This window comes from Nicotiana attenuata, unplaced genomic scaffold, assembly GCF_001879085.1.
Source record: "Nicotiana attenuata strain UT unplaced genomic scaffold, NIATTr2, whole genome shotgun sequence".
Classification (NCBI taxonomy): Eukaryota; Viridiplantae; Streptophyta; class Magnoliopsida; order Solanales; family Solanaceae; genus Nicotiana; species Nicotiana attenuata.
This window is the reverse complement of record NW_017675942.1, coordinates 27,067-40,019: the sequence shown is the minus strand read 5'-3', so window position 1 is coordinate 40,019 and position 12,953 is coordinate 27,067. Positions and strand designations below refer to the sequence as shown.

The 12,953-nt window shown below is 40.1% G+C and overlaps 1 protein-coding gene across 1 annotated transcript; it reads left to right on the top strand.

Moving 5' to 3' along the window:
* The first annotated feature begins 12,368 nt into the window (after window positions 1-12,368).
* Window positions 12,369-12,730, top strand: LOC109220599 (uncharacterized mitochondrial protein AtMg00810-like). The gene is made up of 2 exons (XM_019385058.1): window positions 12,369-12,537; window positions 12,615-12,730. The coding sequence occupies exons 1-2, from the start codon at window positions 12,369-12,371 to the stop codon at window positions 12,728-12,730; spliced, it is 285 nt and encodes a 94-aa protein (XP_019240603.1).
* Window positions 12,731-12,953: the final 223 nt, after the last annotated feature.

Sequence of the window (12,953 nt, the reverse complement as noted above, 5' to 3'; positions counted from 1 at the left end):
AAGAGGAGGGTAGAAGATAATACTCAATCTTTTCCTGCCTCTTCAGAGATGCATGTGCCTATGCCTATGTCTTTGCCTCCACCCCAGGGCTATTCTGAGCTGCCACAACATCACCAGCCCTACACCTTCGTGCAGACACCAGGTCTTTCGTCACAGGGCCATAGGACTGTACGTCCGACATACAGTCCACCTGTCTCACAACCACGTGGATCGCAGCCATCTGCATCGCATGGATCGCATCTATCCATGTCACATCCACATGTATCACAGCCATCAGTGTCACAGCCACTCGGGTCACAGCCGCTCGGGTCATAGCTATCAGTGTCACATCCACTTGCGGCCCATACAGCTATGTCACAGGGCTCGCAGCCATCTTCATCTGGGACTCCATCTATTTCAGGCCTTCGCCTGCGAGATACTAGCTCTGACCCCCCTACACCTTCCACACATGCCTCTGATATACATGCTTCGGACGGTGATGCTGATGATAACAAGGAGGTGCATTATGATCAATATGGCAGGATCATCATAGTCCCTGAGGGTGATGGGTAAGAGTTATTTGTTATTTTTACGTTTATTGTTTTGTACAGTTTTACTAAGATATTAATGTATTTTTTTATTAAATTGTAGGTTCATTCCTAGTAATATTACTACAAGGATAATCACCAAACCCACCAGAAAGCTTTATGATGGCCCTTATGCAACTTGGAGTGAATTCCCATTCTCACTGAAAGAGCCAATTTTCAATCAATTTAAGGTATAAATGTTCTTTTAAGCAGTATAATTATTTATATTTATGATATTTCCATCTAAATATGTATTATAGAATATAGCTTATATATATATATATATATACACACACACACACACACACACACACACACACACACTATACTATGCACTAAGTATTAGTGCATTAGCTAATATTATATCGAATATAGCTTATATATATCGAATATAGCTTTTATATATATTCGATAAAAGCTTAGTGCATTAATATATAATTATTCAAAAGTTAAGTGCATTAATACTTAGCTTTTATTAGCTAATATTATATTCGATATAATATTAGATAATGCACTAATACTTAGTGCATAGTGTGTGTGTGTATATATATATATATAATAGCTAATGCACTAATATACTATATACTATATTATAAGCAGTTAATGCACTTAACTTTTGAATGATTATTAGCTAATAAAAGCTAAGTATAATATATCGAATATAGCTTTTATGATATTTCCATCTAAATATGATATTTTCATATAATACTGTAACGACCCGGTCATTCGCTCTGAGAGTTATAGCCCCGTTTCCCCCATTTATGCTTCTTTGTGTGTTGTTCAGCTGTCTTGAGTTGTATCAAGTTGGAAGGTTTGGGTTCGGAGTAGTTTTGGAGTGAAATGAATACTTAGTCTCTTAGTTAGAAAGCTAAGTTAGAAAAGTCAACCGGAAGTTGACTTATGAGTAAAAGAATTCGGATTTGGATTTTTATGATTCGATTAGCTTCATTGGGTGATATTAGACTTAGGAGTGTGTCCGGAATATAATTTGGAGGTCCGTGGTAGAATTAAGCTTGAATTGGCAAAAGTTGGAAGTTTAGAAGTTCTTAGGCTTGAATTCGAGGTTGATTTGGTATTTTGGTGTTGTTTTGGGTGTTTCGGAGGTTTGACTAAGTTCGGGTAGTGATATATGACTTGTTGGAATTGTTGGTTGAGGTCCCGAGGGCCTCGGATGAGTTTTGACTAGGTTTGGGTTGTGTTGCGCTCGTTTTTCTTATGTTTCGACGCCGTTTCTTCAAGCATAAATGATATCATATTGAACAAATGAGTTACAATTTCTTTTTTAATTGAAGCATTAGATCCGTATTGTAATTACGGACCTGTAGCAAAAAGAATCGTCGAATTTGGACATCATATGAGGATTTTATGGTCATTTTACTAAGAATTAGGTTGCCAGATTTTTCGGATTAATTACGAAATTGCCACTAACGGCGTATTTAAAAATCTGCACTATTTGCAAATATTAAAACCTACATATCTCCTTCGTTATAAGGTCAAATTGAGTGATTCAAAAGCCTAACTTGACTGAATTCATAAGGAATCCATTGGAGGCATAACATACGAGTTTCGGGATCGTTTGGCTCGAGAAACGAGGCAGAATAGCTGGTAGAAAAATATACAAAATTAGGGTGTGTTCATTCGGTCATATTTTGAGTTAGGGAGCTCGGATTTGGGCGATTTTTGAGGCGATTTTCACCGTATGGATTGGGGTAAGTGTTCTCTGCTCGATTTTGATTATAATTTATGAATCCATCTTCGTTTTTGGGATTTGATTGATGATTTCAAAGTGAAATTGAGGGAGTTAGGGTTTGAGTTTTGGAGAGTTTTAAGTGAGGATTTGAGGGACCAAACGGAGTCCGATTTTGACAAATTTTATATGGTTAGACTCGGGAGAGGACGAGGATTATTATTCTGCTATTTTTGACTGATTCCGAGATGTGTGTCCGGGGGCCGAGTTTTGGCCGATTTCGGATTTTTGGCATGTTTATGTAGTTTTATTGTGTAATTCGACTTTTAGACTATGTTGATAGTAGTATTCTAATTATGGTTAGATTCGAAGCTTTGGAGACCGAGTCGAGGGACGAGGACATCCCGGAGTAGGATTTTACGTTGTTGTAACAGTTTTAACTCTGGCTTTGAGGGTATAAACCCGGAGAAATTGATATCATGTGATTGTTTGGTGGTGATACCCACGCTAGGTGACGGGCGTGTGGGTGTGCACCGCGAGGGATTGAGACTTGGTCCGTCCCGTGAGGCCAGGCCTAAAAGCTATATATGTGGTTATGTGTTTACTTGTTGTTGAACTTGTTTGCCTTCATGTTAGAGATCATGCTTAGCCATTATTCATGCTTGTAACGACCCGACCGGTCGTTTTGAGTCCTAGCGCTCCATTCAGCAGTCGCATGCCATGAACAGCTTCATTTCAGGCATTATGACTTGTACGCGTGGTCGGAATTGAATTTCGGGAAGTCCAGAGTTGGTTTGGAAAGAGAATCCTCATTTCGGAAGCTTAAAGTTGAAAGGATGAACTAGGATTGGAATTTTGAGTAAACGACCTCGGAATCGGGATCTGAAGGTTCTAGCAGGTTCGTATGATGATTTCTGACTTGGGCGTATTCCCGGTTCGGGTTTTGGATAACCCAGGAGCGTTTTGGTGCCTATTGTGGAAGTTAGCATTTTGGAAGAAATTTCTTAAGTTTGGCTTGAAGTGCATTTTAGTGTTATCGACGTCCGTTTGGGGTTCCGAGTCTGGGAATAGCTCCGTATGGTGATTCTGGAGTTGGGAGCGCGATCGGAAGTGAATTCAGAGGTCCGTAGGTTATTTTGGAGCTATTTGGCTAAAGATAGAAATTTGAAGGTTTTTGAGAAGTTTGATCAGAGGTGGACTTTTTTATATCGGGGTCGGAATCCGATTCCGAAAGTTAGAGTAGGTCCGTAATGTCAAAAATGACTTGTGTGCAAAATTTAAGGTCAATCGGACTTGATTTGATAGGTTTAAGCATCGAAAGTAGAAGTTTGAAGTTCTAAAGTTCATGAAGCTCGAATCGGGGTGTAATTCTTGATTTTCATGTTGTTTGATGTGATTCGAGGCCTCGAGCAAGCCCGTAATGTGTTTTGGGACTGGTTGGTATGATTGGTTGGGGTCCCGGGGGCCTCGGGTGGATTCCGGGTGGTTAACGGATCGAAATTTGGATTTTTGGACAGCTGAAGGAATCTGGTTGCTGGTATTTTCGCTTCTGCGGTGGGTTGACCGCAGAAGCGGCACTGCAGAAGCGGACAGGGAGCCGCAGAAGCGGGTTTTGGTCTAAGGCTTGAGGACCGCAGATGCGGTCAAAGTACCGCAGAAGCGGAACCGCATCTGCAGAGAAAGGGTCGCAGAAGCTGATGGGAGTATCTTGGAGAGGACCGCAGATGTGATCAAAGTTCCGCAGAAGCGGGACCGCATCTGCGAGTGGCAAGTCGCAGAAGCGAGAAAGGAGTGGCTCAGGGAAGACCGCAAATGCGGCATTTTAACCGCACCTGCGGAACCGCAGAAGCGGCCAAGGAACCGCAGGTGCGGAAACAGCTGAAGCAGTGAGGTCTTTTAAGTTCGGGGTTGAGTTCATTTCAACCCCATTTTTCGTCCATTGGAGTCGATGGGGAGCAACTTTGAGGTGCCATTTTCGTCACTTGTCATGAGGTAAGTAATTTATGCTAGCTCGGAGTTAAATACAAGGTTTATATATGGATTTAGACTTGGAAAATTGTATAAATTTGAGGTTTTGGTGGAAAACCTAGAAAATTAGTAATCTTGGAATTTAGCCACGATTTTGAGTATGGAATTGAGAGAAAATTATATATTTGAGTTCCTAAGGTCATGGGTAATCTGTATCTTCGAAAAATTTCGGATTCCGGGCACGTGGGCCCGAGGGCGTTTTGGTCAACTTTTCGCTCGGAGTTAGGAATTTCTATAAATTAGATTGTAATGATTAATTGAGCATATATTAATGGATTTGCGTAACCGTTGGCTAGTTTTGGAGCGTGGTGCATCAACTAGAGTCTTCGGAAGGGCGTGGAATGCTGGTTATGGACCTTCGGAGCGAGGTGAGTCTCCTTTCTAACCTTGTAAGAGGGAATTGTCCCCATAGGTGAAATAATTGATTATGTGCTCCTAATTGCGGGGGCTACGTACGCACGAGGTGACGAGAGTCCGTGCGTAGCTACTATTATGCTATTGTCCGGGTAGTTAGGACCCACAGCATGTTATACTTGGATTATTTATGAACCCATTGATAACTTGAATTGCTTAAATCACCTTGGATTAGTAAATGAATTTAAAAGGAGATTGAACATCATTCTTTCCTGAATTGTTAAGAAAAGGAATTGTTTTACTTGGATAAATATTCCCGATAAGTTCTTAATTGACTGATTGAACATGTATCTCTATGTGTACCTGCGTCGTATGCATGATTCGCGAGCAGGGTCTGTGTTTATTTATGGAACGGGCCGAACGCCTCGGTAGATTAAATAGATGCATCTATAGGCACACCGTCGACCCTCGGCAAGTGCACAGTTTATTTCTGTTGGATCGGGCCGTCGCCTCGGTGTGATTTGCACATGTTATATTGTTACTTGAGAACTGTAAATGTGAAAATTGCCCTTCGTGGCTTGATATAAATTGATAAGATAATAAAGATTAAACCTTGAAAATCCTTGATTATTTGTTGAAGGCGTTTATCTGTTTTCTGGCTTCGTGAATTAGAATTGCTATATAAATCCATGATTTCCTCACATTTTTAGTATATTGTCAATTGACCTCTAGTAAGTGTCGAAGTTGACCATCTCGTCTCTACTTCATCGAGATTAGGCGGGATACTCATTGAGTACACGTTGTTTACGTACTCATACTACACTTCGGTGCATTTTTGTTGCACAGGTATATCTATTTCTAGCAGCCCACTGGGCGTAGCAGCGCGGATGATTTGGGGCTAGGTGAGTTGCACTATTCGAGGCGACCCGCAGCTAGTATAGCCCTCTTCAGTACATTGTATTTATTTCCTGTCCATTGTATTCTGGACAGATGTTGTATTTTACTTCCTTATCAGTAGATGCTCATGCACTTGTGACACAGGGTTCTGGGATAGTTTGAAGTATTGTATTAACTGCTTATCATTTAAATTTGATTTGAGACTATATTCTTTAATATTGCAAAACTTGAAGGAAAATCATAGATTTCAGAAGTATTAAAACGAGAATTTGATTAAGTAACTTGGTTGGCTTGCCTGACAGCAGTGTCCAGCGCCATCACGACCCTTAGTGGATTTTGGGTCGTGAAAATGCTCACATTATTTGTACTCAATCATAGAAATTATTGTACATGTTTACCTCAGTCTCTATTATTTGCTAATATGCTGTGATACTTGATGTGGGCTGTGTTCCCTTATTTGTTGATGATGGTGAGGCTAGTGAGGTACATGACTGAGTGAGGCCGAGGGCCTGGTTGTGAGGATATTAATACCATAGTGCATGAGTTGTCCGCGTAGCACGTGAGTTGACCGTGCGGGTCCAGGTATTGATACCATAGCGCGTGAGTTGTCTGCGTAGCACATGAGTTGACCGTGCGGATCCAAGTATTGATATGGTAGCACGTGAGTTGTCCGTGCTTATCGCTTGGGCTTTAGGAGCCCCTCCGGACTCTGTACACACCCCCAGTGAGCCAGAGTGTTGAGTGTATTGAGTGTTGAGTGTTGAGTGCTGAGTGTTGAGTGATGGAGTGACATTGTTGTGAGGTTGCATTTACTTTTGCTGTTGCTGCATTTATCTGTTAAATTTCTTTGTGGCATTTACTGAGTTATAAAATTTACCTGTTTATTCCTGTTATTTTTTTAAAATTGTGAAAAATAAATAATTGGACTATTTTGCTCAACTCGTCACTACTGCTCAGTTCCTTAGTTATTTCTGTTACTACTGAGGTGGTTGTACACATACTACACCCTGCACTTTATGTGCAGATCCAGGTGAGTTCGTTGAGTTCAGGCCGACTATCTGTAGAGATTGCAAGGTAGCTGCCAGCGTCCGCGGGACCTCGTTACTCTTTTTGTCATTTCTTCTTTTAGACAGTTATATATCTTAGTTCATAGTTTTAGACACTCATGACTTAGTGACACCCCGATGTTTGGGGCTAGCTTCCGTATTTATATTAATTATATTTAGAGTTGATTTAATTTATGAGAAATTTAAATGTTGGTATTGTTTTATTAAATCCTGAAAATTGATTAGTAGTAATATTTTGGGAATAGGCTTGCCTTGTAACACGATAGGCGCCATCACGACCATGGTTTAGATTTTGGGTCGTGACAAATACTTAACTTTTGAAATACAGACCAAGTGTGTATGGGAACACCGCTATAGCGCGGATGTGGCTGCAAATTTTCATCTCAAAGCTCGCAAGCGGTTGTCGCATTGTTTCTCCAAAGCTAGAAAGTTGAACCAGAAGCCTGGCTGGTTGCTTCAGAATTTATGGGAGGATTTGCAAAGGCAATGGCTTACCGCAGAGTTCTTACAGAAGAGCGTAAAAGGAAAGAAGCTCGTGCATCTGAGAAGGGAGGATCCTTGCACACTGGAGGTGCGATCAGCCTAGGGACAATACAAAGAAGAATGGTACGTAATTGCTTAATTTATTTTAATTTTCAAAGTATATCTATTTTGTTTATTAACTAACATTTATGAGTTTTCAGGAAAAGAAGTTGGGGCATCCGATGAACCAAGATGAGCTATTCAAGGAGACTCATATTGTAAAGAAGAAGAAAGAGACGGATCAAGAAAGGTGGGTCGAGGGTCGGGCCTCGACTGTACATGTAAGTTTTCACTTTTCATTAAGTTTATTTATTTACTTTTATATAAATTTTGAAATACTAATTCAATGTAATTTTTCTTATAGGGTCGCTTCAAAGCTGAAGTGGAGGAATTCATACGCAGTCAGCCACCTAATGAGTCGGGCGAGCCAATCCAACTTTCGGACGAGGATGATGAAAGAATGTGGACGCAGGCTGCTAGCGGTTCAAAATGGGGTAAGGTATACGGGCTTCCTACTAAAAAATTACATCGCTATAAGTGTGGAATGAAAGGAATAGGGACTTCTCGCAAGCCGAGCAACTTGATGGGGAGAGCCTCTCCTCTATGCGGGAGACTGTGATAAAGCTCACATCCGAGCTAGAAGCCGCCAAGGAAAGAGAAAAGCTTAGAGATGCTCAGTACATTGGCATGCAAGAGCAGATCAAATCTCTCCTAGCTTCTGGAAGTTTTCCGATTCTCCGGTGTCGTGAGTCATCGCCAGAGGCTCGCCTTCCCCGTGCTCGTTCCTCCCGTCCTCCCCGTGATCCTTCTTCCCGTCCTCGACAAGTACACCCTTCTGGATACCGTCTTGGTGATGAAAGTTCATCAGACGATGATGATAATGATGTACAAAACAATCCTTGACTTTTATACACTTTCAACTAGACAAATACAATCGGTTTTCGAATGGGCTTGTAATAACAGTTAACTTAGTTTGGTTAGCTTAATGTATTAGTTCTATTGAACTTTATAGTTTGTTGGTTTTAATGTTGTTGTTGTTGTTGTTGTTTATTGTTGTTGTTGTTGTTGCTTTTTATTGTTGTTGTTGTTGTTGTTTATTGTTGTTGTTGTTGTTGGCATAAAATGCTTGTTTAGGAATTTTGGTAAGCTGGCAGGTGGTGTAGCTGCCAAAACAGGCAGTTTCTGCCAAAAATATACCAAGAAAAGCGACCAACTTTGGTCGCTAGTTGGTCGCTTTTTCCTTAAAAAAAATAATTTTCTGGGCAATAGCGACCACCCTTGGTCGCTAACTAACCCAGATTTCTCAAAAAGCGACCAACTTTGGTCGCTATTCCATTTTAAAAAAACAATTTCTGGAAATATAGCAATCAAAGTTGGTCGCTTATTATTAAAAAAAATTTAATTCTTGAAGTTAGCGACCAACTTTGGTCGCTTAATTTTAAAAAAATAAAAAAAATTAATAATAAAGCGACCAACTTTGGTCTCTATTTTCCAGATTTTAAAATATAATATTTTCTTTTCAGACCAAAGTTGGTCGCTTTCTTATGATAAATAATAAATTAAAAAAACGTAATTTACATGTGGAGACCAACTTTGGTCGCCAAAATTATATTATTAAAATATTATAGCGACCAAAGTTGGTCGCTATTTTCTTTACCCGGAATATTTGGTCATTTTACCTTAGAGACCAGCTTAATATCGACCAGGCCTGTTTGGTCGCTTTTTGACCTATAAGCGACCAACTTTGGTCGCTTTTTGTGGTTGCTTTTTTCCGGATTTCTAGTAGTGCTTGTCACAAGGAATCTCCTCTATGTCCAGCTATTTCTCAAAATTGAAGGAGCTTTGGGCTGAATTTGATGCCTTAATGCCTTGCCCTAGGAGAGGTTGTGAGGAGTCGAAAAAATATGCTGAACACTTTGAATCTTATAGACTTTTGCAGTTTCTTATGGGACTAAATGAGTCATATGCCCAGTCTAGTAATCAGATTATGATGATGTCCCCCACTCCTACCATAAACAAAGCATATGCTATGATCATCTCTAAGGAGAGTAAACGATCATTAGCAACCCCTACACATGCTGTTGAAAATCAGGAGAACACAGCTCTGTTCAGCAGTGGCAACAGTGGAGCTTACAACCCTAGGAACATAGCCTTGTTCACCAGCAAAGGAGGTCTTAACTCAATGAACAATTTCAGGACAAGAAAGAACATTATGTACTGTGACTAAAGTAACTTCAAAGGTCACACTAGAGAGACTTGTTACAAGATCAATGGCTACCCACCATACTTCAAGTCAAAAAAGTACAACCCTGCAGGGAACTTTGCAAAAGACAGTCAAGGTGTGCATGCTGGCAACACAGTTAAAGCTTCAAACCTTGGTCCAACAGGAGGAAACTTTGGAGGTACTACAGCTAACTTTGCAGGAAGCAGCTCAACTGCTGGAGAGGCATCTTATAGTCAGAATTAGGGTAACTCAGTGGTAGTGCCTCACTTCACACCAGAACAATACTCACAAACTCTACAGCTCCTAGGAAAGGGAAGTGAAAGCAATGAAGCAGCTATGGGAGCAGGTATGGAAAATGATGCTACAACTATTACTGATGTCACTGATGAGGCAGCTAAATTCACTAAATGGATAATAGACTCAGAGACTCTAATCATATGGTTAGAAGTCTGAACTCATTGACTAACTCTAAACCCTGTGATAAGTTTAAAGAAGGAAAAGTACTCCTACCTACTGAAAGTTTAGCCACTGTTAAGCACATAGAAACTACTTATATCTTCCCAAGACAGATGATAACTAATGTCATGCATATCCCAGAGTTCAGGTACAACTTATTATCAATATCAAAGATAACAAAAGAGTTGAAATGTGCAGTCTGTTTCTTTCCTAATTTATGTATTTTTGAGGATCTATTCAGTGGCAAGGTGAATAGGATTGGTAAGGAAGATAGTGGACTATATGTGCTCACTTCTAACAGTAGACTGCAGTCTCTGGACAGTTCAGGAAGGGACATTCAATATCACTTGTTGTAAATACAATAAAGGAGAAGGATGATAGAATAAATGTAGCCTTGTGGCATAAGAGATTAGTCCATGTGCCATTTGATGTTTTAAAGAAATTACCTGTGTTTCAGACTATTGATAGTGCAAATTCTGATAAACATTGTACAGTACGCCCATTGGCTAAACAAGAAAGGCTACCATTTCCTTTGAGTACTACTATTTCTACTAGTTGCTTTCATACAGTTCATGGTGATGTCTGGCGGCCATATAGAGTACCTACTCATGATGGAAAAAGGTACTTTCTAACTCTGGTAGATGATCATTCTAGATATATCTGGACTTTTCTCTTACCTTCTAAAGAAAGTCATTGTTGCACTCAAAAATTTCCTTTTTATGGTTAAGAATATATACTCCTCCACAGTAAAGTTTCTAAGAACTGACAATGGCTGTGAGTTTTTTAACTCTCCGATGACAGACCTACTACAGAGTCTAGGCATAGTTCATCAGAGCTCTTGCACCTATACTCCACAGCAAAATGGAGTTGCAGAAAGGAGGCACAGGCACTCAAGGAGCACAGGCTCAATTCAAGGCCCATCCAAATTTTGGGGTGAGTGTGTGATAACAGCAGTATATCTTATTAACATGTTTCCATCCTCAGCTCTGAAAGACAAAACTAAAACTCCTTTTAAGATATTGCATGGTAAGTCTCTCAGTTTAGTTCATCTAAAGGTGTTTTGCTACCTAGGTATGTTACTGAACTGAGGAAGGCAGATAAATTCTTTCCTAGGGCAGTCTCTACTGTGTTTCTTGGCTACTCTATGACATAGAAGGGGTATAAGATGTATACTATTCACTCAAGGAGCTTCTTAGTCAGTAGAGATATGGTGTTCAAGGAAGATGTCTTTCCTTTTTAATACCTGGACACTCCAGTTACTTCCTTGTTTCATGTACTAGACTTCTCTACTATTCCTAATTTAGAGCACAAGCCAGATATCCCTAATCCGGTTACACCTCCTACCATAGAAATCAATGAAGAAGTTACTGCACCTTCAGACATGCATGTCTCTTCTGATGACAGTTCACCAGATACTTCTATGGATGCAATGCCTAATGGAACAATACATAATGCTCCAACACAGCCTGCATCAAACACAGGCAGAAAGTCAGTCAGAGTTAGCAAGCCACCCCTTTGGCTGAAAGATTATGTTACTCAAGGCAAAGGGAATGCCAATTGTTGCTACCATATGTCCAAATATGTGAACTATGATCATATCTCTACTTCATTCAGCACTACTCTAGCTGCTACTCCTCTGTTGAGGAACCTAAATCCTATCTTGAAGCAGTAAAAGTTTCCCAATTGGATTGCAGCTATGAAATCTGAGATTGCAGCTTTAGAGGAAAATAAGATATGGAGTATTATTGATCTACATACTGGCAAGGTTCCAGTTGGCTGTAAATGAATATTCAAGGTCAAGTACACAGCCTCAGGAGCAGTAGAGAGATACAAATCCATTCCTTATGTCCAAGGGGTACAGTTAACAAGAAGGCCTAGATTACACTGAAACATTTTCACCTGTGACAGAAATGGTGACTGTTAGGTATGTGGTTGTTGTTGCTGCTGCTAAGCACTAGCCTATATTCCAAATGGATGTGCACAATGTATTTCTACAAGGATATCTTCTAGAGGAGGTGTATATGGATATCCCTCAGGGGTTTGCTAGCCAGGGAGGGAATCATAGAGTCAGCGAACAACATAAGTCTCTATATGGACTTAAGTAGGCTCCAAGACAGTGGAATAAGAAGTTGACTGATGCACTCCTACAACTGGGCTTTACTCAAAGCCATTTTGACTATTCTCTGTTCCCAAAGCACATACTAATGAGTTAGTTGTAGTGTTAGTCTATGTAGATGATTTTCTCGTGACTGGAAGTTGTAATGAGTTAATTTTGAAGACAAGAAATGACCTGAAGCTGAAGATCAAAATGAAGGACTTGGGAGAGCTTAAGTTCTTTCTTGGCATAGAATTTGCCAGGTCAGACAAAGGGATTGTCATGAGTCAAAGAAAGTTTGCTCTAGAACTAATTACAGAAATGGGACTTGGAGGTGTTACGCATGTTGGTGCACCAGTGGAAACTAATGTGAAGTTAACTTCTACTGAGTATGATTCATTTGTCAATGAAATGAAAACTCACTGATATAGGTTCATACCAAAGGCTTGTTGGCAGACTATTGTATTTGACAATGACCAGAGTTGATATTGCCTTTGTAATACAAGTGCTTAGTCAGTTTATGCATAAGCCCAAGCAGTCAAACATGGAAGCTGCTCAAAGAGTAGTAAGATACATTAAAGTTGCACCTGGACTTGGCCTGCTAATGCCAGCTCAAGGATCAGACAAACTACAAGCTTTCTGTGACTCAGACTGGGAGGATGTCTAGAAACTAGAAGGTCTGTCACTGGCTATTTAGTGAAGTTTGGCAATGCTCTAGTATCCTGGAAATCTAAGAAGCAAGACACTGTTGCTAGAAGCTCGGCTAAAGCAGAGTTTAGAAGCATGGCTTCAACTGTTACAGAACTAACTTGGCAGGGTTGTACAAGGAGCTAGGAGTAACTGTTCAATGGCCTATAGATCTTTACTGTGCACTACAATATTATACATTTATAGCTATGAAATAGATTGTAGCTAAATATATAAATTTTCGTGGCTAAACACTTTAGCCACAAAATTAATTTTCCTTAGCATTCGTAGCAAGAAGTAGCGTAGCTAAAAGTTAGCTACAAACTTTACATGGTTCGTGGCTAAGCACTAATACTTATTGCTACGAAAA

What these genes read in the sequence shown, in the direction of transcription:
- LOC109220599 (XM_019385058.1), top strand. Translation starts at nt 12,369, where the DNA reads ATGACCAGAGTTGATATTGCCTTTGTAATACAAGTGCTTAGTCAGTTT. An exon ending in AGACAAACTACAAGCTTTCT is followed by an intron (nt 12,538 to 12,614) that starts GTGACTCAGACT and finishes GCAATGCTCTAG; the next exon opens with TATCCTGGAAATCTAAGAAG.